Source organism: Nannobrachium achirus (assembly GCF_963921795.1).
Source record: "Nannobrachium achirus genome assembly, chromosome: 11".
Classification (NCBI taxonomy): Eukaryota; Metazoa; Chordata; class Actinopteri; order Myctophiformes; family Myctophidae; genus Nannobrachium; species Nannobrachium achirus.
The window spans coordinates 17,171,715-17,194,111 of record NC_137820.1 but is presented as its reverse complement, the minus strand read 5'-3'; the positions used below and the strand labels follow the sequence as shown (position 1 = coordinate 17,194,111).

Sequence of the window (22,397 nt, the reverse complement as noted above, 5' to 3'; positions counted from 1 at the left end):
ACAGGCCTGCCACCAGGTGGTTTCTCATGAACATGACTTGTTTTGACCATGGATGTACATTTTGACAGACCAGAGACCAATACACTTGTCATAATGTTTCTATTCTGTTGTTTTATTTGATTCGATTATTTCTTCAGTTTTAAGTATAGCACTTTGTTTTCATAAGTGCACAGTAAATAGTTTATATTATTATTATTATTATTATGTTTTATTGATTGGAGACTATTCAAAGTAAATTCAAAACCTATTTACAAAACAACTTACTGTAGGTAAACTCTTAACATGCTGTCAACTTAAGTAAACATGTATATACAAATAAGATAACTGGAACAGTGGACACCAGGTACTGATGTTAGACCCTCTTACTGGTTCAATAAAGAACAGGTAATTACTGTGCAATATCATGTATGAAACATATTCTGAATATCTGGTAAGTCTTTTATTAAAGACAGTCCACTCTGTTTATGTACAGCAGCCTGTCTTAGTTGGATGCACACTTAGTGAGAGTGTGTCTTCACACTGTTGATCTTGCAGAGCCGCTAACAACCTGAAATGAGAATAAAAAAAAAACAAAACAAAAAAAAACATGAAAACGCTGTCCAGCAGAAACCTTGAAACTCAGATCCCGAATTCAGAAATGAAGTTAGCACAGTGGCAGGACACTAGATAAAAAAGGGACTATCTGCAGTACCCTGACAATATGAATATACACAGATACAGAAAGGTAAAAGATTACATGTTCTGGAGAGGCACTCCACTTAGTTATAAATGCATGCAACGCAACACGTTGTAAGCTTGTGGATTATTTTCTGCAAAGATATTTAGTGTAGAACGAAAATAGGAGGAAGCCTAGCATTAGTACAGTCAACTAAGTATAGGGTTTAGGTTGTTAAATAAATGTTTCAGCATGAATAACATGGTCTTTTTGTGTCCCAGCACCTTGATTGTGTAAAAGCCATATCCTACCCTGCAAGCCGAGTTATCGGCTCATCCATGTTGTATCCACTTTTGGCACTGCACTCATAGAATACTGCCTCGTAATGCTGCAATAAAAAAAAGGAAAGTGGTCTCCTTTCTCAACAGAAACATTTATGGATCATTAAAGGTTGTTCTAAGATTCAAATGGGCCTTACATCTGCCAGTCTCTGGCCGTCCCTGGTTGTCACCTCCCTTGGCTGTCTCTCTGTCACATCCAGTTTGTTTCCCAGCAGCATCAGGACTGCATCTTTACCCTTCCTCTCCTGGATCATACATATGATAGTGTACATTATAATACTGTATATCGTCACTGTCGGGCAGAAACCTCGTATCTCCAAGTTTCAAATGTGTACGTCTTTTGGTAAAGCAAAGCCCTGCTTCATCATACAAGACTGTCACACAAAACTAGTGAAAACAGCCGATCTACAAGCACACAACGCCAGTACATTTTATAGATGATAAATACAAAACGAACGGTTTTGGACATACAAGGTTTCCACCCGACAACGACGATATGTTGCATGACAAACAATGTTGTCTTGTCTCTACGAAACCAAAATGAATTAACTGGGAAATCTAATAAATTAAATAACAACAAAAATAAGCTTTTGATGTGAAAAAGGTCTGCACAAGCTGAAATGCTGACCACAAATTATTAAGTGTGTTAGGCCAACCTCTTCCACAAATCCTATTGCAGCCTAAACATACTAATTGCTCTGACCACAAGAGAGAATAATTTACATGCAAATTGTTCATTTGCATGTCAAAGTATCCATGAACATCTAAAGCCTCTCTCACCTGAACTATGTCCAACCACTCCCTGACAGCTATGAACGAGGCAGACTGCGTGATGTCGTACATGATGATGATCCCATCAGCCTTACGATAGTACTGCTGAGTGATGCTGCGAAATCTGTCATACAGAGTAAAATCCTCAGTGTTGTTTATGTAAAGGCGGTATCGTTGTCAGAGTCAAAAGAAGATGTAGAGACCTTTCCTGTCCAGCGGTGTCCCAGAGTTGCAGCACGACGGTAGCTGAGCCAAGAGTCACACTTTTCATCTGGAAATCTATACCTGTAACCAACACAGCCCTTTAGCAAACATGTATCATACTTTGCTTTAGGATGCAGGTAACAAACAACTTTACTAGTAAACATCCAGTAGCATCTATTTGGACAAATACCGGTATTTCTACAAACGATGTAAAACCTGCACTCTGTAAATACAGTATGTGACTACACACTAGTTGATGTTTTTTGAGCGGTGGTCACACCGTCTCCTATACGTGGCCGTGTGTGTGTCCGACCGTCCGGCCGTCCGGCCGTCCGTGTCTGTATGTAGCCTCAAGGCTGCAGTACCTTTTCTGACCACACATGTTAAGGGAGGGGCGCTGTTGTTCTCACACACACAAACACACACACACACACACACACACACACACACACACACACACACACACACACACACACACACACACACACACACACACACACACAGGGGGGAAGGGTGGGTCAGCATGTGTGGTCAAGTATTATTATTATTATTAACAAACTGAATGTTTTAGGGTCAAATAAATTAGAGTGTGTGAATAAACTACAGCATTGTAAAGCACACTAACCCCGCTGCACCCACCCAGTAGTGCTGTTGCACAGCCTCCACGACCACCGCTCAGTTCACACGGGTGTGATTTTTTACCTAGGCTGCACATTGCACTTACAGTATACCCAAAATGGCTTAGATGTAAGCAATTTACCCCGAGTGAGAGGACTCGGCTTCGCCTCGTCCGATAACACCCTAACACAGGACATTATCAGAGCATAATGTCCGACCCCGAGTGGTAAATAGCTTTTCTACCACTTTTTCCCTTATACATGAAAGAAAACACATAGTTGTAACTTGCAAGGATCTTAAGTTACAATCATTATTGCCTATAAAACTTCCGCGAGACAGCAGATAGTTCCACCAACAACATCTTCTACTCACCAACAGATGGCGCCAACTCCATACTAATCCATGCGTCTAGCTTACAGCTAAGCTAACGTCAGTTAGAAGTACCGTTCCGGCCGTAAATAGAGGCTGTTCGCTTCCAGAAAGGCATAGGTTCAGAGAAAAGGGGCTTTAAAGTTGGCGGATTGCATTGGATCCAAATAAATCGGCGACTATAGCATGCACGTTAGTGAACATAGGACCGTTGCCACGGTCATTTGTTGGTTGGGGGAAAGGTGTTCCGACTACCTCCTGAAGTCCCCGGATGTACACTGAGGCTCATTGATCTCGGACAAGTCCTCACACAACTTTGCGGCAGTAGTTCTCTCATAACCTCCGGAATTTAGCCAATCAGAATCCAGTATTTGAACACGTGACTCGAAAAAGTGGTAGAATTGCGAGTATTTGTCTCTATTTTATGTTTTGTGTTTATCTTTTGAGGTTAAAATCTTCTTACAGCTATTGAAAAAACTACTTCCGGTAATAATGGGATATGAACGAAAAGAAACACCTACCTCTTTTCAACTGTAAACCTGTGAAGTGAGTGACTATTACTTGCCGCTGTAGTAAGCCAATTACCTCCCAGGCAAAGTTGACCTTCTCTTCCATTTTCTATGTTGATAGATTCATTGGGACACTTTCATAACTAGATTACAGCTTAGTGCTTACCAACAGTGGCATTCCTTTGTTTGGAGAAGTGTCCTTTGCAGCAGTGTTGTATGAACGAGGTCTTGCCCACTCCTGAATTACCCAGAAATACCACCTTAAATGCCCGCTGAGGGCTGACCAGTGGGGTCTAAAATTGAGGAATAAAGATCACACTTTACATTTCCAATTTATGGAATGTAATATTTTATTTGCAGTTATTCTTATAGTTTAACATTTATGATCATAAACAAAATATTGTACATAAAGTAAGCCATCTTGAGTGCATTCTTGTCTGTTGGACTTCCACCATTCTCATGCATCAAGTGATATACAGTACACCAGGGTTCCCCAATTAGTTTTCCCCAAGGGCCGAAATCATGTCTAGGGTACCAAGCCGAGGGCCACAACATTGCAGGGGGTGACGGTGGCGTTCCCACTACTCCAGTGACAGTTCGGATATCATCGTTGTCGGGTGAAAATCTTGTATGTCCAAAACCGTTCGTTTTGCATTTATCATTTTAAAAATGATTTAAACTAGTGAAAACAGCCGATCTACAAGCACACAACGCCTCGCACCGCGAGGCGTTGTGTGCTTGAAGATCGGCTGTTTTCACTACTTTTATGAGACAGCCTTGAATGATGAAGCAGGGCTTTACTTTGCGAAAGAACGTACAAATTTGGAGATACGAGGTTTCCACCCGACAACGACGATATACTAGTGTTGTTGCTGCTCTTATACCACCATTACTGGGGTTGGTGGGGGCCAGACAGTAGCCCCCCGCGGGCCGCAAATGGCCCACGGGCCGCCTATTGGGGAACCCTGCAGTACACATATGTTGGGCGTGGGGTCAGAAATTGATATATAATCAAAAGGTGGGGATTTGTTAGTTCAAGGGCTGGCCTACCTCCGTTTGAGTCTGTTCAACATTTTCACATCTGCCTGTACCAGAAGCTTGGTATCTCTTGGAAGAATGCGGTGTCTCCTCTGAGTCCTGTTCCAAATAACTGACAGAGCTTAACTGTCTTTGGACAACACACAAAAATCAGTTTCATAACCCTACAGAGTCCAGACAGATGAAATACTATTACTTATTATTATTATTAACTGAATACACCAACCTTTTCATTGGCTTGTCTTGCAGCAAGTAGTTACCTATCACTGAACCTTGCTTCTGTAGGGGCTTTGTGTCATTAGTTGTCTATGGAAACGTATTATGGAGAAGGGAGAAGAAAGATGTCATATTATCTATATGTATATAATGTAATAATGCAGTAATGTGACTTAATTCAACACTAATATTAATATCCCCCTCCACACCACAACCACCACCAAAGAAAGAAAGAAAATAAATTAGACAAAGACATTTATTCAACTACAAACATGACAGCCATTAACCGACAACAGGCTTAATATTCACTCTCTTTCAAAGATTGCTAATGAAAGAAACATCACATTACCTGTTTATTTTCAGTACTTTGTTCACAAACCCTAGTTATTGTACAAGAATCAGGCATACAAGTTCAAATAGGCCTACATAAAACAACAATGTATCTACATTACATTTCCTAAAACAAAAAATACATTCAAGAAATAGACCACAGTGGAACAGGGTAAACACAGCTGCAGCTAATTAAACCAATAGTCAGTTTGATTTAGGTGTGTCAAAGAGGAAACACTGACATTAGTCATTTGTGTCATTAATGCTTGCTAACTTCTACACGTACTGTAAATCCCACTATTAATTATATTAGCTGCATATGTGTTTAGCTTATGACATGACATGAAAAGTGTCATATCATTATGGTTACAATGAGCAAGAGGACTCTTTGCTAGTGTTTTTGTAACACTGAAACACTACGGTCTGATGAGATAAATAATGTTGTATATTATTAGTTATCACATGTAACACTTTGCCTGTCATGTTGACTCAGATCAAATTAAATGACCAATCAGCACAATTGTTCACAGACCACATTTAAGCCTGAGTTAATTTATACTTAGTTGCACTGGTGTTGCGTGCTGAAAATAACCAATCTACAATCAGCTATTTTATATTACTGTGCGACACAATGCCCCACCAAGTACTGTATAACTCAAGCTATTAGCGAACAAAGTACAATTCACACAAACTCAAAAATAGTGTCAAGAACACCACGACAATTCCAAATTCCAAAAAAAGATCAGCAGCGAGTAAATCTGGATTTATGTTTTGCCAATAAAAATTGTTTTCCACTTTTTTCAGGTGGAAAATATGAAGAAAAAACTAACAAAAACATTTTCAGCTGAGAAACATTTAGCTGTTTACTGTAACTATACTTTGTCAAAGCATGACTTAGACATTAGCTTAATAAGGGTAACATGGCTGTGTCCAGTGAGGGCTGGGCTCTCCACAGAGGTAATAAGTTAGCGGGAGATGAGAGAAGACAGCGTTTCGGGGACTAACCCTCTTCTGAGACTGGTGGGCATCTTTCGCATCTCGCATTTGTTTGTTCATATCCCTAAGAGGAAAAAGAGATGAAGAACTCAGACAGAGCCAGTGACTCCCCATGCTTTGAGTGGATGCAGGGGTGTCGCACCAAATTCTGGGCCCTGGGTACTTTAACTATTGAAAAATAGCAGATCTACAAGCTCACAGCGTGGCACAGAGTGCCGCGCTGCGAGCTTGTAGATCTGCTATTTTTGAAAACTCGTGGAAATTAGTGGAAGTATTTGAATATTTCAAATCCTATGTTTTTTTCTGTTTTTTCTATGTTTCTGTCAGTGGCGCTCAAACCTTTTCATGTGAAGGACCCCAAAATGGCCACGGACCCCATCTCAAAATATTTAGTTCCAGCGACCCCCCAGAAGCAAAGTTTAGTTACAAATGTTCGCTTAAAAAATACATTTATTCAAAGATTTGCACACATTTTCCCGACTTTTCAAAAATAGCAGATCTACAAGCTTGCACAAGATTGTATATCTGCTATTTTTCAATAGCTAAAGTATAAAATTATTAAGGCCCCTCCACCTGGGCCCTAGTAACTCAGTCCCACTTCCCCCCCCCCTTGTGACGCCCCGGAGTGGATGACTGCAAATGTACAGCACTAGAGGGTCGCGGCCCTTCGGGCCGCTCACATCTAGTTAAAAAAAAAAAAAAAGTAAAAAAAAAAAAAAAAAAAAAATGTTTAAAAAAAAAAGTAAAAAAAAAAAAAAAAAAAAACGTTAAAAAAAAAAATTTGGGGGTGGAACTATTGTGACGGAACTATTGTGACGGAACTATTGTGACGGAACTATTGTGCCGCAGCGCACGTTTCCGGTCGGACATATTTGACCGGCGGACTATTTTATACAGAGGCAAAATATGAGGGTAATAACGAATACAACTGTATACAGAGGTTTGGAAACGACATCTTGCAAAGGTGACATGGGTGTTTGAATTTTTAAGCTATATTTAGTACATATGTAGTACATCTTGGCCAAGTGGTTTGGTATTTAAGTTAGCGATACATGACCTGGAAGTAGATCACTTACTCTTTTGTAATATAAAGATAAAGTCCTCTGAAGAACTAATCAAGTGTGCACACTGGAATTTATTAGCTGTCTTGATGTTTCTGTACAATATTCTTGAATCTTGTCATTTTGAACCCCTTTAAATTTCGCATTAGTTATGAATTCATGTGCAATATGTACAGACTTACCTCAATAGCTCCAGTTGTCTCAAAAGACTATCTTTCTCTTTCTGCATGTTCCGTGAGACCTTCATCACATTTCTAAAGTAAAACACACACATATGACATTGTCAACCAATATTTCAATCACACCAAAAGTGAGGTGCAGTACTTCCCATCCCATTTCCAGTGTAGGCTATTGTAGTTGTTTCTATGTGTGCGTGTGTGTGTGTGTGTGTGTGTGTGTGTGTGTGTGTGTGTGTGTGTGTGCGTGCGTGCGTGCGTGCGTGCGTGCGTGCGTGTGTGCATACATGCAAGCGTGTGTGTGTGTGTGTGTGTCTGTCTGTGTGTATTTGTGATATTAAGCCCATATCTAGGAATGCCCATATATGTCGCTTCACTCCCTTAGGTCGTCTTACTAATGTACTTTATTGCACTGTGTTGCACACCGAAAATAGCAAGTCTACATGCTCACAACACATAGCAGCTTGTGAGCTTGTACATTAGCTATTTTCGGTGCATGACACGGGCACACAATTAAGTTTAAATAGGGCTTTACACCTCCCGTACAGTACCTCTGTTTGGCCATTTGTTCCTCTGCTGCGCCAAGTTGAATGAGGCCGAGTTGAGCCTGTGCGGCGTGGAGACGCTCCCTGCTGCTCTCCAGCTGATCCTGTAACTCGCGGTTGACGCTCTGCAGCCGCTGGTTCTGCTCTTTGATGTCTGCCTGCTCAGTGTTCAGCAGCTGGATCCTGCTCTCCAGCTGAGTGGAATTAATGTTTGCTGCATAAAGACAACTGCAGTACACTTACTGGAGCTGCTGAATTTATCTATTTCACTACTTTTTCCACTGTTGTGCCCTCCTCTAACCTTCACGCTACCGCTATCTCCCAATAATATCATCTGCCCCATGTGATTATTACGTCTTGGGCCAAGAAGGTCATAGGTTGCATAAGGTCAAAATTGCCTAATCATTCATATCTCAGGAGCGTAGAAGAGACTCAGAACAAGCGTTGTTCATTTTTGGTGTGGGCAAGGTTTTTAACCCCTGAAGAGTTTAATTATTATTCTCCGCATTAGCACTATTATTAGCCGTATTGAAGTTATCATTAGTTGTTTTGTTTTCATTGTTATTTTAAATAACAGTTATCGGGGTATTTACCAAGTACATTTGCACCCAGCTAGAATTTCTCCTCTGCATGACATTTACCCAGCCTAACTATTAGCAGCAGTGGATAGGGCTGCTCAGGGACACTTCAACACATACAGGTATACAGTGAGAGCCAAGAGTCGAACCGGCAACATTACAATTCCCAGTCGGGCTCTCTACCCACTCAGCTATGGCTGCCCTTATTATAAAACTACTATTCAGCAATAACCATATGAATGTATTATAGACATACCTCTCTCTGATCGGCCAGCATAACTTGCAGTTCTTGCTCTTGCGTCTTCAGCACCTCTTGAAGTTGTTGCCCTCTGTCCCGATGTCTAATAGTGTCCTTAATTTACCAATATTCACATGAAAGGTTATTTTAAATATGACAATTATAAAACAGCACAGTGTTGTTGGTATCAGATGTTGTCTCTCTACCTCTGTTAGCCTCTTCTCTCTCTCTTCCCTAACTTCACTTTCCATCTCCTCATATATGGATCGCACAACCTGATCATGCTCAGCCTCTCGTCTGAAACAAACAGCATTCCCATGAAAACACTATCTGCATTTCTAATGTCATTTCATTGAATATACAGTAAACAAAATGGGAAGAGGAGAAAATGATGAGAACCTGCGCAGAGCCTGTTCCAGACTGTCTCTCTCCCTGATGGAGTCCTGCACATGAGACACGGCGTGAGCCAGGATGGCCTCCAGAATGCTCATCAACTCTGGTCTGTCCCTCTGGAGTTCACACCAGTTAGAGCACAGTTCCCACTGACTGTAACACAAGACAACACAGCACGTCATAACTCCCTCATAAATGCTGTCCGACAGCTTGGATATACTGCTTGTGTTTACATTTCACAGCCTAGGTAAAGTCCATCATTTTCTAAAGAGGGGGTTGCAGGGACAGGAATGGCATAAAAGCTTATGCATCAGCATTTATTTATGTTTATTTTGCACTTTTTTTAATACGTTATGTGAACATAAAAGTGGCAAAACGTGTGAGTGTGTGTGTGTGTGTGTGTGTGTGTGTGTGTGTGTGTGTGTGTGTGTGTGTGTGTGTGTGTGTGTGTGTGCGCGTGCGTGCGTGTATACAGTATGTGCGTGCGCGTGTGACTCTTACTCTTTAAAGAGTTTGTCAGCGTCTAGCTCCATCAGAATTTTCATAAATTTGACAGCGTTTGGGTCCTGGGTCCATTCAAACAGTTCCTTGTCCTCCTCTGGCTCCACTTTGCCGTTCTTTGGGGTTTCATCCAGTCCCATCAGCTCACCTACACCAAAGCCAGTGAAAGATACACACAAGAAAGGGACGACAGATATTAGTGGATATCGGGGTAGTCCCCAACTCCCCATGGCAGTCTGCGTCTTTGGGAACCTCAGATCTTTGACAAAGATTTGCTGTCGTGAAATAAAGCAACAAGCCATGCACTCACCGAGGCCAGTGTTGAATTCAATAGGAGTGAGGAATCCGTTGCCCGAGAGGTCAAGGCTTTCAAACACTGTTTCCAGTTGTTCAGGGGACAGAGGTAACTCCCCCTGTAGTCTCTAAAAACATGCAGAAAATCCCCAAATAGGAATACTTTATGTTATAATGTAAGTCATAATATTGATATACGGTACTTCAATAAGAGGAACCTGTAGGTGCAGTACTCACCTGCATGTCCCTCTTTGTGATGAACCCTTTGCCCTCTTTATCACACAACATAAACAACTCCCTGGCTTTGCCCATAGTTTCCGGCTGAGGGGTCCCAGGTGTTGCTTCTCTGTTGGGTGAAGTTACCAAGCTGCGTCCTCTTGTGGGTCCTAGGCGGGGACTCGCCATTGGGCCCCTCTGCCTGGTGCACATGGGAGAAGCCTCGCCACTGCCCTGCCCCACCAGTACTTCTCCATCCTCCAGCCACGTAGACATCGCTGTAGAATGAGGAGGGAAAGATATGGGTGTTCTAAGTACTTACACTAAGTACAATTGTGTGTACTTTCTATTTGCATTTTTCCCAGTCTATGCAAATTTCCAGTGTGTACTGAGGGTCCCCATCACTGCCGTCTGGGTAAGGTTTAGACAACCACGTGCCTCCTCTCCTCTGATACACATGGAGACACAAGCTGCTTTTTTCACCAGGCAGAGACGAGTTTCACCGGGAGAGTGTAACACACACACACACACACACACACACACACACACACACACACACACACACACACACACACACACACACACACACACACAGAAGTTCATGCTATTTCACAGGTGACCTGACCAACCTGTAGGGATCGCTAGTGTAGCGACAGGGACCTGATCCTTCCACCCCTGAGTGAACACTGCCAATTGTGTTTGTTGTAGTGCCCTGCCAAGCACCGCTGCCAAGGAATAGAACCCTGCAAGCCAAATGACGTCATGGTGAAGTTATGATAACGTCCTCCGGTGACTCCGGTAACGTTCAGAACTAGGACAGATCACAGCCCATATGGGGATGATCTTGACGTCATTACCACAACATCAAATGGACAATAGGATTATTGTTATTGTTTGTAATGTTAGTTGAAATATGAGCATGTAAGGTTATATTCTGGGACATATCTGACTAGTTATGATATGTATCTGGCCTCGATTGGACCCTCTCTGATTAATTCAGGACGTCCGTTTTCGTGGGCAGGATTTATGTTGGTTGTAATCAGGTGATATTCTAGGCCAATCGACCCCAATCGAGACGTCACTGGCCCTGACCGTGCTTGCTGGGAACCCAGGGCTCTGCACTGGTGGATCGGTGTAGTCAGTGCCTTTTAATAGTTAGCCTATTCATTTGTTACATACTGCACATGGAGTGAATTGCTGAAATTTTTGAAACGTTTTAGTTATTCATTGCTAAGGGATGGCACCACAGAACCTGCTCAGCAATGATTCTCTCATCAAACAATGGGAGGCACTTGCTTTTCTTTTCTCTGAATTACAACCAGCCAAAAGACACTTGATATAATAATGTATGTTTGAAGGTTTGGGAAGTTAATCCTCTCGGTCCTCCCTTGTCAAACAGAAAGAAGCTCAGTGCTACTGAGCTGTGACTGTACTTGCTGACAGCAGCTGTAGATAATCTACAGCTGCTGTCAACAAAGTGTTGGCCACGTCAAGACCACCTAAAACCAGCTTAGCCTATTTGAAGTAGTCAAAGGAGTATCCAACTTGAAATAATTAACTAAAACAATGTAGCCAACCTGATTAGTCAAACAACAAAATTGAGACCAAAATGTATTCTTCCAAGTTCAATCATTCCTGAACATATAATAATGTAGTAGATGGGCTTGGTTGTTAAGGCCATGAAAAGAAGTCATCTTTGTTTTGGGGAATTCCTGAAGAACAATTTTCCAGGTTGGGTTAGAGATGGTGTTTACATATTGCCTCACCACCACTAGTGTCTCTGAGCACCAGGATGTTGGATGGCAAACAGCAGGATGGTGTCATGTGAGGAGATTTACAGTGTGCTGACTGAGAGGGTGGGTGGATGGACAGGAGAGGCCATGCAAATGAAACATTTGCAATTGTTTGCATTGCATAACTATTACAATCGCTTTTGCTTTAGGAATAATGGCCAACAGGCTCTCCAAGTTCCTTACCACAGTGATTTGTCATAAATGCAGGGCAACACTACTAGCAAACTCCCCCGCCAATCTCTCATTACACTTTCACCTCTCCACTGCAAAGGAGACATATAATAAACACTGATGGGCTCTCCAAACACATGTAGTAATTCAAAAGCTATGCAAAAAAAAAAAAACTCTAGATAAGGAGCTGATATAAACTGTATGAAGTCTTCGAGATTTTCTATGTCAAACCAAACTCTGAGATAGCAAACAGCCACACCAAAGGTCAAATGAAGTTACACACCTACCTACTACACTACACTACACTACAGTATATTGCAAGATTGTTGTTTATAGGTGGGGTTGCACACAGACAGAGAAGTGTGTAGCCTAGACCTAATTGAAAGTGACAAAACACAGTAGATAAATATGAGAAGGTCATTTGACTTTATAAGACACATATAACTGAAAGTATAGGCTTCTTTGAGCGTTTTGGCACTAATACTAGGTTTAAAGTCGTCTTAATTATCTGCCATGTTTATTAATTAGCCACCAATTTAGACTTTAATAGCAATGGGTGCCTATAGCCTACATATTTGCAAGAGGAACACGATACACAAAACATACGAATCAAATAACCTACCGCAACAACTTAAGTGTTAAATTAATAATAGGTTACACAATAATATCCGTAGATATTGCGTATTTCGCTATAGTTACAATGGATGTATTGCACTAGCACTCTCTACCAATAATGTAGGCTACTGGACAGAACAAGCCAAGACCATTCTAAATAATAGCCTACAAAACAAAACAACACTTGTATTTTTCACGACCAATGGACATCTGGTCTCTTTTTTTTCCTCTCCTTTTTTAATTTTTACAATTCGCATTGCTAGTACTGCCAATTCGTCAAACGTGTAAAGTCATTCACAACATACTCACCGGCTACGTCGCATGGGACACAGGACAGGTGTCGAAACTCGAAACGTCCAATACCTTTGATCGCTTCACTTCAACTACACTCTCTCTCTCTCTGTCCACAAGGTGTCAGTGTAGAGCACCATGGCTGCTGAGACGAGAGGCATGTCTTTTTGTTAATACCGTAAAGTTGAGTGTAGTCAGGAAATACAAATTATACAGTCGTTTTTTATTTATTTATTTCACGACTCACTTGTTTTCAAAGGGGTGTCGAAAGAACACGTCACTGAACGAATGCATTGCGATTGTAAGCATGGTGAAATATCTTCCTGAGATAAACATACAAGATTAATTTGACTGCTATTAGGAGTTGTACGGTAGCAAATAACGTTACCATGGAATTCACGGAAATGCTAAATTAGCGCTGGGCACAGCCAGCCAGCTCTCTCTTCCATCTCTGTATCAAACACAGTGAAGAAAATCAGGGATTTAAGCAACGTTTTTGGCTGACTTGTGTATTCCAGGTAAGGATAAGGACAGTTCATTTAATAAAGATGTGAATGGTAAAGAATCAAGGCTTTTATTGTTTGTTGTTGTTTTGGAGAGCCATGCCCAGCTCGACCACAAAGTAAATTGTGCTGTATTTGCGCGCCACGATTCACATTATGAGATGCCAGATTGGGAGTAATATGTTGGTCATAAACTCATAATGATGATGTGTCTGTTTCAAATGATGGTGATTATTTGTCTGTTTTTAAATCATGGTCTTGTCTGTTTTGGTTAAATAATTAATATACGCGGTAATCCCCTCCCTGACCTTTCCATGCCCGTCTGTGTAACAGCATTAAGAACATTAACGTTACATATAGAGTAGATTAAAGTTAATCTACGATACTTGCTCGAGGGACTGGAAAGATGTAGCCTAATGTCAGAGTGTGATGGGGATTGATTGCGTTTTTTTAGTGGAAGAAAGTTAGGTCCGTTTTGAACGATTAAATGACTATTATGCATATTAAATTCCCTTTAATGTGTCAACAGGAAATATAAGCTAAACACCGAGATGTGAAGATAGGAGCAGATAAGATGCTCCAGACCGGTAACTACTCGGTGGTGTTGTTGATCCAGCTGGCACTGCTGACCTACGACATGTTTGTCAACTCCTTCAGTGAACTCCTGAGAGGAGCGCCTGTCATTCAGCTTGTGCTTTTCATGTAAGTTTATGAACTTATATTATCATCAGAGAAGCCTGATGATGATATTTTCCTGTATCTAATCCCATTTTCGACTACAGTTTTATAGATAGATATGTTGTTCTACTTCTTGTTTAGGTTACTCTAATACTAGTGATTCGTTATTACTTTCATCTCTGCCTAATTTGATTAATGAATGATTTATTCATAGGCAGTCTTGTTTCTTAATGTCTTTTCAAATATCTCTAGTGTTTCTTATGACACTTCAATCTCCATGTAGAGTTGTTGAGATTCTGCTGTAAATAACATTAGTACATTATTTGCATAATGTCACATCAAGCTCTGCACTGTAAAGACCTGTGTATACCATTAATTTAACTGTGATATAGGTGTACAATTGGTACACTCTTTTTACGTTTGTACAAATGCATAAATGAACACTACTTTTACTGTGTCACCTAAATCTAATTAATCAAAAAGCCAATTTTATTCATGCATTTATTGCGACCGTCAAGTCGCAATAATCACGTCACACTCCTTGGATGGCAAACCACAACCTCCGCCCCTGATTTCTCACATGGCCCTGTTCTAGCGCCACCATCAGGCTGATCTTTGCAAAAAAAACATTTTTTGGACACTGCTCCTACAGATTTTGGCCTAAAATCACCCAAAGCGGTACACAGTATCTCTAAAGTCATGTCATCAACATAGATCTGTCCCATATTCCCTCCTGATTGGCTCTAAAGTTTGTGTATGGGACGTGACGCTTATCTCCCGACTAGGGAGTCTTACTGTTTATTACTCTTATCTCCAGCATCCAGGATATTGCCATCCTGTTCAACGTGATCATCATACTACTGATGATGTTCAACACCTACGTGTTTCAAGTGGGCCTGGTGTCCCTGCTGCTGGAGCGTTTCAGGGCCTTGATGGCATTCGCTGCCCTCTACCTGACCCTCAGCATCTGTCTGCACTGCTGGATGATGGTATGTGCGGACACACCGTCCGTCACACACCACGCAATAGAGCACTGTTTTGGAATGGATGTTTGTATCACAATTCTAAAGTGCCATTTTTCTCTAGAACCTAAGATGGGCAGAGTCGAACCGTTTTGTGTGGACAGACGGCCTTCAAGCACTGTTTGTTTTCCAGAGGACAGGTGAAAGCATTACATTTAAAAACTACATTTACATGTTACGGTTAAAGCATAACTGTCACCTTTATTATGACCTGCCCATTAACCGACTGTTGCTTGTGTGCACAGGGGCAGTGCTGTATTACTACTTACACAAACGTACTGCAGAATACCTGGGAGACCCAAGGCTTTATGAGGACTCTCTCTGGTTGCGAGAGGCTTTTGCCAGAGCTCGCCAGTGAAAGAGTCTTAACAGAAGCATTGGCATGGTCTGCCAAAACAGGCCATTTGGGACAAGAATACACTGGGTATAAGCTAGTCTACAAGCAGCATGAAGAGAAGATTTTGTATTTGGACTAGACTAGAGAGACAAAGAATCACCCTGACACACCCTGGGGTGAGGCAAAGGATGATGCCATAATGAACGGCACTGCATCTTCTTTTGGGGCAGATGACAGCGAAGGCTCAAGCACTGCAGGGCCTGTGCAGGCCCTTTGTGGCCAAGGATGTGATCAGATAAGTGGCTTACAGAGGTGCAGTAGGTACAGTAATAATCAGGATCCAGTTAGCTCATTTATGTGGCCTTTATAAGTCAATTTAAGTAGAGGTCCAGGCACAACTTAGAGTAATATCTTTCAGCAACATTTGCACCTTTGCATGTAAAACAACCAATCTAAATGTATGTTGTTAAGGAATTGCCATTTTCATCGGTTGCAGCAGAAGATTCCAAATAACGTTTTTTTTTTCCTCTTTCTTTTCTATAGTACTGCAAGTATTTCTGAAATTGTTTTCCTTTCCAAGTCGATGGAAATGGGACATTTTAATTTAACATGATCATTGACAGATCATGTATGAATTACTTGCCTAAGGCAAGCATTGCTTCCCATGGAATGTTTTTTTTAATACATTGTACGGTTTTACATTATTATTCTCTTTGTCACTCAAGTGACTTTTTAAATGTTCACTTTACCTTGTGTAAGGAGTATATAGAGATGTTCCATGTTGTTTACATATCACATATTACATTATTTTAATGTCAACGTAATTTCATATGAACCCATTTTGCATTTCAATTGTTAATTTGGGTCAGTTTTATATCAAATAAATCATTAAGAATGACTTGATATGTTGGCTCTATGGCAAGCAGTGTTACCCTGGAGACGGGGCAAGGCAAGCTGCTCTATACTTAACCCAGAGATTAGGTTGGGATTGAGGTTTTAATTGCTGGTAGTGAATTACTATCCACAAATAGCTTCCATGTTGTTAACCCTCCGTTTTCATTAGATCACACTACCAATGACATTTGTAAGACATAACAGTATTCCTTTGAAAGCTTGGCTATGCTTTGTATGCAAAGTTACTCATCAAATGACAAACATACACAGCACACAGAGTTTTACAAATTCCTCTTTACTATTGAAAAGATAACCCAGTCCACATTATTCCCCCAAATTCTCAGTGCAGTCCAATCCAAAATTCAGTCCTGGTTCCGTGTAATGTCATCTGTTCCACTGGAATGTTTGTCTTAGTAGTTTAAACGGTCGTCTGAAACAGGAGAAAGAAAAGGGACGTGAGGACAACATCCAAAACTAAATGACATAACTATTAATATTACTAGGGCTGCAACTATCAATTATTAATTTGTTTCTTGGTGATTATTCTATATAAATTACTCTTTTGAACGGTTATTTTCACTATTTTGGAATTTCTTTTTGACTGTAATGCCATGCCCAAAAGGTGTCAGGCATAATCGCCTATAACATTTTCGCCAGGTCTTTTCGCGGGGCACTTTTGCCGTGGAGGAGAGTGTTTTCACCTAACCTATCTGGCCGTTTCACCGCCGTTGCAGAGCCATTTCGCCCACGCTGTCCATGGTTCCATATTACCCCTTTGTCATTTACATATTTTATTGACTGACAGTGGTGTCCAGTGGCGTCTGTTCAGAAAAAGCTAAGTACCTTATCAACAGGCATGACTGGTGTCACACCAGTCATGTTGCCATAACTTAGCTTTTTTTTAACTGACGCCACTGGCGCTCTGAGCTGCCCAGTCTGTGCTCTCTGCATGCGCCTCAGAGAGGACACATCAGAGAGAAATAACATTGTGCTTTAGGAGGACCGGACTGTGGACATTTTGCCCAGTGCAAAGCCCTAAATGATTCCAATAGTTTTAACTTCTAATCTGTATTAATGTGATTTCTATGGAGTGGCATTGCATAGGATAGCCGTCACCGTTGTTTGACAGGTACCACTGGCAAGCAAACATGGACAGTCTGAGGGTAGGCAAAATGGCTCTTCAACAGCGGTGAATCGACCAGACAGGCCTGGTGAAAAGGCTCTCCTCCACGGTGAAAAAGCCACGTGAAAAGACCAAATGCGTGTAGGCGAATATGTTATAGGCGAAAGTGCTGGTGACCGCCCAAAATAGGGATACATTATTAATTGATTTTATTAAATTACCGATTAGCGATACTGTTATAATTAAATTGACGAGTTTGAATCACTGTTGCTGCCCTAAATATTACTGTCAATAGTTTCAGAGATTGGGAATGATATTAGTCATAATTTCAAATACTGTACATACCTTCATACATAGATGCCAACCCAAAGTAACAAAAACAGCACCCCGAAGCCCATGAAGAGTGAAGCCACCAGAGAGATCAGCAGCTCCTTGTACACATCCCTTGTGTATTTTGTTGACGTCACCTCATAGCTGAGAAAAATATAGTTAAGGACCAACACATGTCATATACGATGGACAAGTGTTTATCTGATTCACCAGTCACCACCCTTCATTTTTCTCCATCCAAATACTAAGATTGGAATAGATCTCAGTATCTTTTCAATCTGCTCCTGTATTCAGGGCATTGATAACGGACAGCTCTAAAATTTGAATTCACTACACATCATTCATGTCCTCTTTATATCTTAAACTCTGAAGGTTGGAAATGGTATTTCAGGTTTATAATGTGTGAAGTACTGTACCAGTCAGTTTAGGCTTGCATTATTTGTGTAATTTTAATAATTTAGATATGTGATATATTATCTACAGTTACAATCCTCCTCTCACTTGTGCTGCACTGTGACTAATGTTGTGAATGAAATGACAGCATCCCATCTCAATTCTATTTAGGTTTAAAAAACATTACTCTTTAATAGTGTGCTATCGCATGGGTGCTTAAAGGAGTAGTTCACCACTTTTCAACCTGTCTTCATATAATGGGTCCTCACTAATGTTCATGATAAAATATTAAAAAAAAATTCTACTCAGTCCAAGTCTCCTAGGAGAGCTGTGGGAAGTTCAGAATCCATCGTCTTGTGACATCATCATTTTCCCAAAAAAAATTTAATCAATATTTTTGAAAAAAATATTTAGATTTTTAATATCGCGAGAACAATGGCTTCCACTTTAAAATTGCAACTTTTCAGGAATAGAAAGCCTGCAGTTTCTATAAGCTGGATTGGTAATCGATGATGTCACAAGACTATGGGTTTCTGACCAGCCCACAGCCCTCCTCTGAGAAAAAAAAAAAAAAAAAAAAAAGAAAAGCTATTTTTGAGTGAGGACCAATTATATGAACATAGGTTGAAAAGTGGTGGAGTGCCCCTTTAATGTATGTCAATTTCTTTCTCTTCCATATTATGGTAGTCAATTGATATACGAATTTATATCAGACTATATTTTGAAGGTATTTACTGCAAATAGAGGTAAATGTTTTAGCTGCAGCATTGTGGTATTAACAAACAGTTGCTCATATTGGTTTTCTGATACTACTTTTTAATTCAACACAATAGGCCTTAGCCACAAATTGCAACACTAGATTGTATTCAATATGTTGGATCTAGGGTTGCAATACCTCTCATTGGGAATCAATGCATCAAAACAGTTTTTTTGCTATCTGATTGTATTAAACAATGTAAAACTCACCAACATTGCAGCTGTATGGAAAGCTTGACTTATCCTCTTTCTATCTGCAAAGTGTTTGTTTCATTAAAATCCACCACACAGACATGCTGTGAGGTACTTTCTGTCAAGAAATCTGAGCAGACATGTTATTTTTTCCTAAGTGTTGAACTTTGGAAGCGCTTGTCTTCAATAACGCAATGTCCCACTGCCTCCTGCATTATGTGACATTTAGAACCACGTGGTACACAGGACCACTGAGTGATTTCCCATGAGCGCTTCCAAAATCCAGCACTTAGAAAAAATAATCTCTTGAACAGAATTTCTTGACAGAAAGTCAAGCTTTCCGTACAGCCGCGAAATTGAGTTTGACGTTGTTTAATACAATCAGATAGCAAAAAACTGTTTTGATGCATTGAATCCCAATGGGAGGTATTGCAGCCGTAGATTCAACATATTAAAAAAAAAATGTGTTGCAATTTGCGGCTATGAGGCCAACTGGTGGTGATCCAGGTTTTCTTCCACAAGAAAAGTGCTGCCAGGAGTTCTTGAATTTCGCCATAAGATCAGCAACTTAACCCCAACCTCTGAAAGGATACACAAAGAACCATGCAGTGAAGAACATTCCAATAGCCAACAGGACCACGGTAAGGTGAGGAAACACAGCCGGGTTCACCGGACTGGTGTATCTGGTCATAGCTTCCAGCTCCTGCAAACACACCAGAACAGAAGGAGGTGACAGTCAGGTGAGCACACACAGGTTAGCATTACAGCTGATAAAAGGGTCTATAGAGAAATAAACATGTGTTTGTTTTCCTATGTGAATGCTGTGTGACAGTGGTTTTCAACCAGTGGTCCTTGAGGGGGTTCCAGGTGGTCCCCAGCTAACTGATGGAGAGTTGGTATGGTAACCAAATGGACCATTATTATTATTAGATCTTTAACTCTTGAGTGTAAAATGAAACCAAATGGACCCTTATTGGTTTTATTTTATTAATTATTATTACAGCATGTTCTTCATTTTCATTTGTTTCATTTTACGATCTCAAGGGTTAGATTATTGTTAATCATCTGCATTACTTAATTAACAAGAAGTCTGCAATTACAGAATGTAAAAGAATCGTTATTTTGATCAACGTTTGCCTGCTATCCCTCTAATGGCACCACATAAATACAGTATGGAATACAAAATATTATCCAACGCTAAGAAAATATTCTTAGGCTTTGGTTTTGGGTCTGAAAAACGGAGAGGCCTATCAATGTCATCAACTGGTGGTCCGTGGCTCAAATGCCAAATAAATAACCGACCGGGATATGAAAAGGGTTGAAAACCACTGCTGTATGGGAAGCTAATGCAGCAGCTAGCCTGTCAGTGCATCTCATCTCAACAGAACACCGTTGCACAGAAATAACGTGGTTCTGGTTGGAAAATGACAACCTGATCAACAGAAAACAAATATACATGTAGCCTGTGTCAATATATTAGTTTAACGCCGGATAAAGGACACATAATTGAGTGTACTGTACCATTTTGTTATGTGAAGATGCTCCAGCTTGTGTGTCCAAGAGGAAAAGGCCACGTACTGATTACGTCTTCCTGGTTGTTTTCATGACGTTTTATGTGACGTCTTGAAAGAGCGTTAAATTACCCTCGTCTGCCATCTTGTGGATGGATCGTGTAACTGTAAACTGTTTAGTGTTCATCCAAGTCTACTCATTCATTAATTAGTATGTGGGTTTTATATAGGAAAAATCAAAGAATGACTACTCAGTCAGTAATGTATGTGGGAGTACCACTCACATTTTCTTTTCTTTAAAGCAGTAGTTCACCCCCAAAATGACTTTCCCCCTTATTGATTACTCACCCCCATGTTATTATAATATAATATATAATCAAATTATTGGCTTAGGAATGAAACAAAAACAAAAAAATATTATTGAACTCAAGTCTCCATGGGGTGAGTATGCCTAATCGATAGGAAAAAAAATACATTTTGGGGGTGAACTACTCCTTTAAGTAAAAGTAGCAATACCACAATGTAGAAATACTAAAGTTTTACAAGTAAAAGTCCTATATAAAAAACTCTCCTGATTGGTTGAACATTTGCAACCCACCTAAATATGCAATGAATACTACTAGTAAGACACCTGAGGGTGGAATGCGACCTCAGGGTGACATGCGACCTCGACCTAAAGGCCACTTTTAACCGCACAGATTCGGCGACGATTCGGCGGCGGAAGGCGGCGGAAAGCGTCTGTTGCCGAACGGGAGCTCATCGTCAGGTTTTCGGCAGCGGGTCGGGAACCATATCGACCGAAAACTGGAAAACTGGACTTGCTCAGTTTTGTTCAGTCGCCCCTCGCCGTCGGTAAGATTGAGGGAGTTGTAGAATAGTTTACTACTGCTCCAAAACCAAGCCAAAACAAGCCAGAGACATTTTCCCGTCGCATATTTTTACTAAATACCATATTCTCAATCTCAACTCTCAATTCCTATTCCAATCGGATCCAAAGCAAAGCTAGTAGTAGGCTAGTAATAGTCCATCAAGTGCCTGTGTTGTTGTTTTCTTTTTTTTCCTCCTCTGCACGGAGAACAGAGCTGCCTCCGGCCGGGTTAGGGTTGCCAGATTCTGTGAGTGAAATACGCGACCAGGTCTATGAAAATAAGCCCAAAAGCGCGACCAGTTTCACCTCTGAACTCTATTACATTAGTTATTTTATAAAATAATGTTGAAAGCAAGGCCAAATAAGCAACTACACTTCAGAAACAAGCCCAAACAAAAGCAACCCACATCTAGCAACATTATAGGAAAACAGGATCAACGTTGCTTATAAGGAGCAGACCTGGCACCACTGCCATACAGTAACTACAGTCGGCGTCGTCTGAAAAAAATAAAATAAAAAATAAGTGCTTAGTTTTTTGCAGTTCTTTGCAGTCTGTGTACAGTCAGAAGGAGTCTCCTGTAGGCTGTTTGGTGTGTAGACACCTTAAAGGTCGCGCCAATTCTTGACTATCTGGCCAACCACAGCGTTTCTCTGACGATTCTAGTTGTTGTCATTCTGGGGGGAGTTTGTTCATATTTTTGTGAGGGTATCAACCCTAGGAGACACGGGGAGAACATGCAAACTCCACACAGAAAGGCCCTATCGCCAACCCCACCTAGGGTGTGAGCGATAGGGCCTAAACATGGAGATGTGGAGAACACTATATATGGAGATAGTCCAGTCCATCATGTCATATGGGACTACCGTCATA

At 40.8% G+C, this 22,397-nt stretch overlaps 3 protein-coding genes across 4 annotated transcripts; 1 reads left to right on the top strand and 2 right to left on the bottom strand.

Annotated features, from left to right (window-relative positions):
- Positions 1-418: 418 nt before the first annotated feature.
- cracr2b (calcium release activated channel regulator 2B) lies at positions 419-12,999 on the bottom strand. 2 transcript variants are annotated; one of them, XM_080736606.1, is made up of 19 exons: positions 12,938-12,997; positions 10,679-10,792; positions 10,071-10,327; positions 9,850-9,961; positions 9,540-9,687; positions 9,045-9,191; positions 8,852-8,942; positions 8,664-8,759; positions 7,836-8,023; positions 7,291-7,362; positions 6,057-6,111; positions 4,732-4,811; positions 4,518-4,635; positions 3,634-3,760; positions 1,971-2,052; positions 1,777-1,891; positions 1,134-1,241; positions 967-1,043; positions 419-547 (listed from the first exon to the last, which is right to left on the bottom strand). In XM_080736606.1, the coding sequence occupies exons 3-19, from the start codon at positions 10,323-10,325 to the stop codon at positions 463-465; spliced, it is 1,956 nt and encodes a 651-aa protein (XP_080592732.1). In that variant the 5' UTR covers positions 10,326-10,327; positions 10,679-10,792; positions 12,938-12,997; the 3' UTR covers positions 419-462. The 2 variants fall into 2 exon arrangements, with proteins under 2 accessions (XP_080592732.1, XP_080592731.1); XM_080736605.1 differs by lacking the exon at positions 10,679-10,792 and having other exon boundaries at positions 12,938-12,999.
- A 997-nt stretch (positions 13,000-13,996) lies between these two features.
- On the top strand, positions 13,997-15,480 carry tmem138 (transmembrane protein 138; the record flags this gene model as incomplete). The annotated part of the gene is made up of 4 exons (XM_080736745.1): positions 13,997-14,124; positions 14,918-15,089; positions 15,187-15,262; positions 15,368-15,480. 4 exons carry the CDS (start codon positions 13,997-13,999, stop codon positions 15,478-15,480), a joined length of 489 nt encoding a protein of 162 aa, XP_080592871.1.
- Positions 15,481-16,627: 1,147 nt separating this feature from the next.
- tmem258 (transmembrane protein 258) lies at positions 16,628-20,795 on the bottom strand. The gene is made up of 4 exons (XM_080737306.1): positions 20,669-20,795; positions 19,741-19,850; positions 17,822-17,950; positions 16,628-16,783 (listed from the first exon to the last, which is right to left on the bottom strand). The coding sequence occupies exons 1-3, from the start codon at positions 20,669-20,671 to the stop codon at positions 17,824-17,826; spliced, it is 240 nt and encodes a 79-aa protein (XP_080593432.1). The 5' UTR covers positions 20,672-20,795; the 3' UTR covers positions 16,628-16,783; positions 17,822-17,823.
- Positions 20,796-22,397: the final 1,602 nt, after the last annotated feature.

Coding starts and splice junctions, on each gene's coding strand:
- cracr2b (XM_080736605.1), bottom strand. CDS start 10,325: ATGTCTACGTGGCTGGAGGATGGAGAAGTACTGGTGGGGCAGGGCAGT. Junction 9,192..9,539: donor GCTGACAAACTCTTTAAAGA/GTAAGAGTCACA, acceptor CTTGTGTTACAG/TCAGTGGGAACTGTGCTCTA. Junction 1,242..1,776: donor AGTGGTTGGACATAGTTCAG/GTGAGAGAGGCT, acceptor TGTATGATCCAG/GAGAGGAAGGGTAAAGATGC.
- tmem258 (XM_080737306.1), bottom strand. Junction 17,951..19,740: donor TTCACTGCATGGTTCTTTGT/GTATCCTTTCAG, acceptor TATTTTTCTCAG/CTATGAGGTGACGTCAACAA.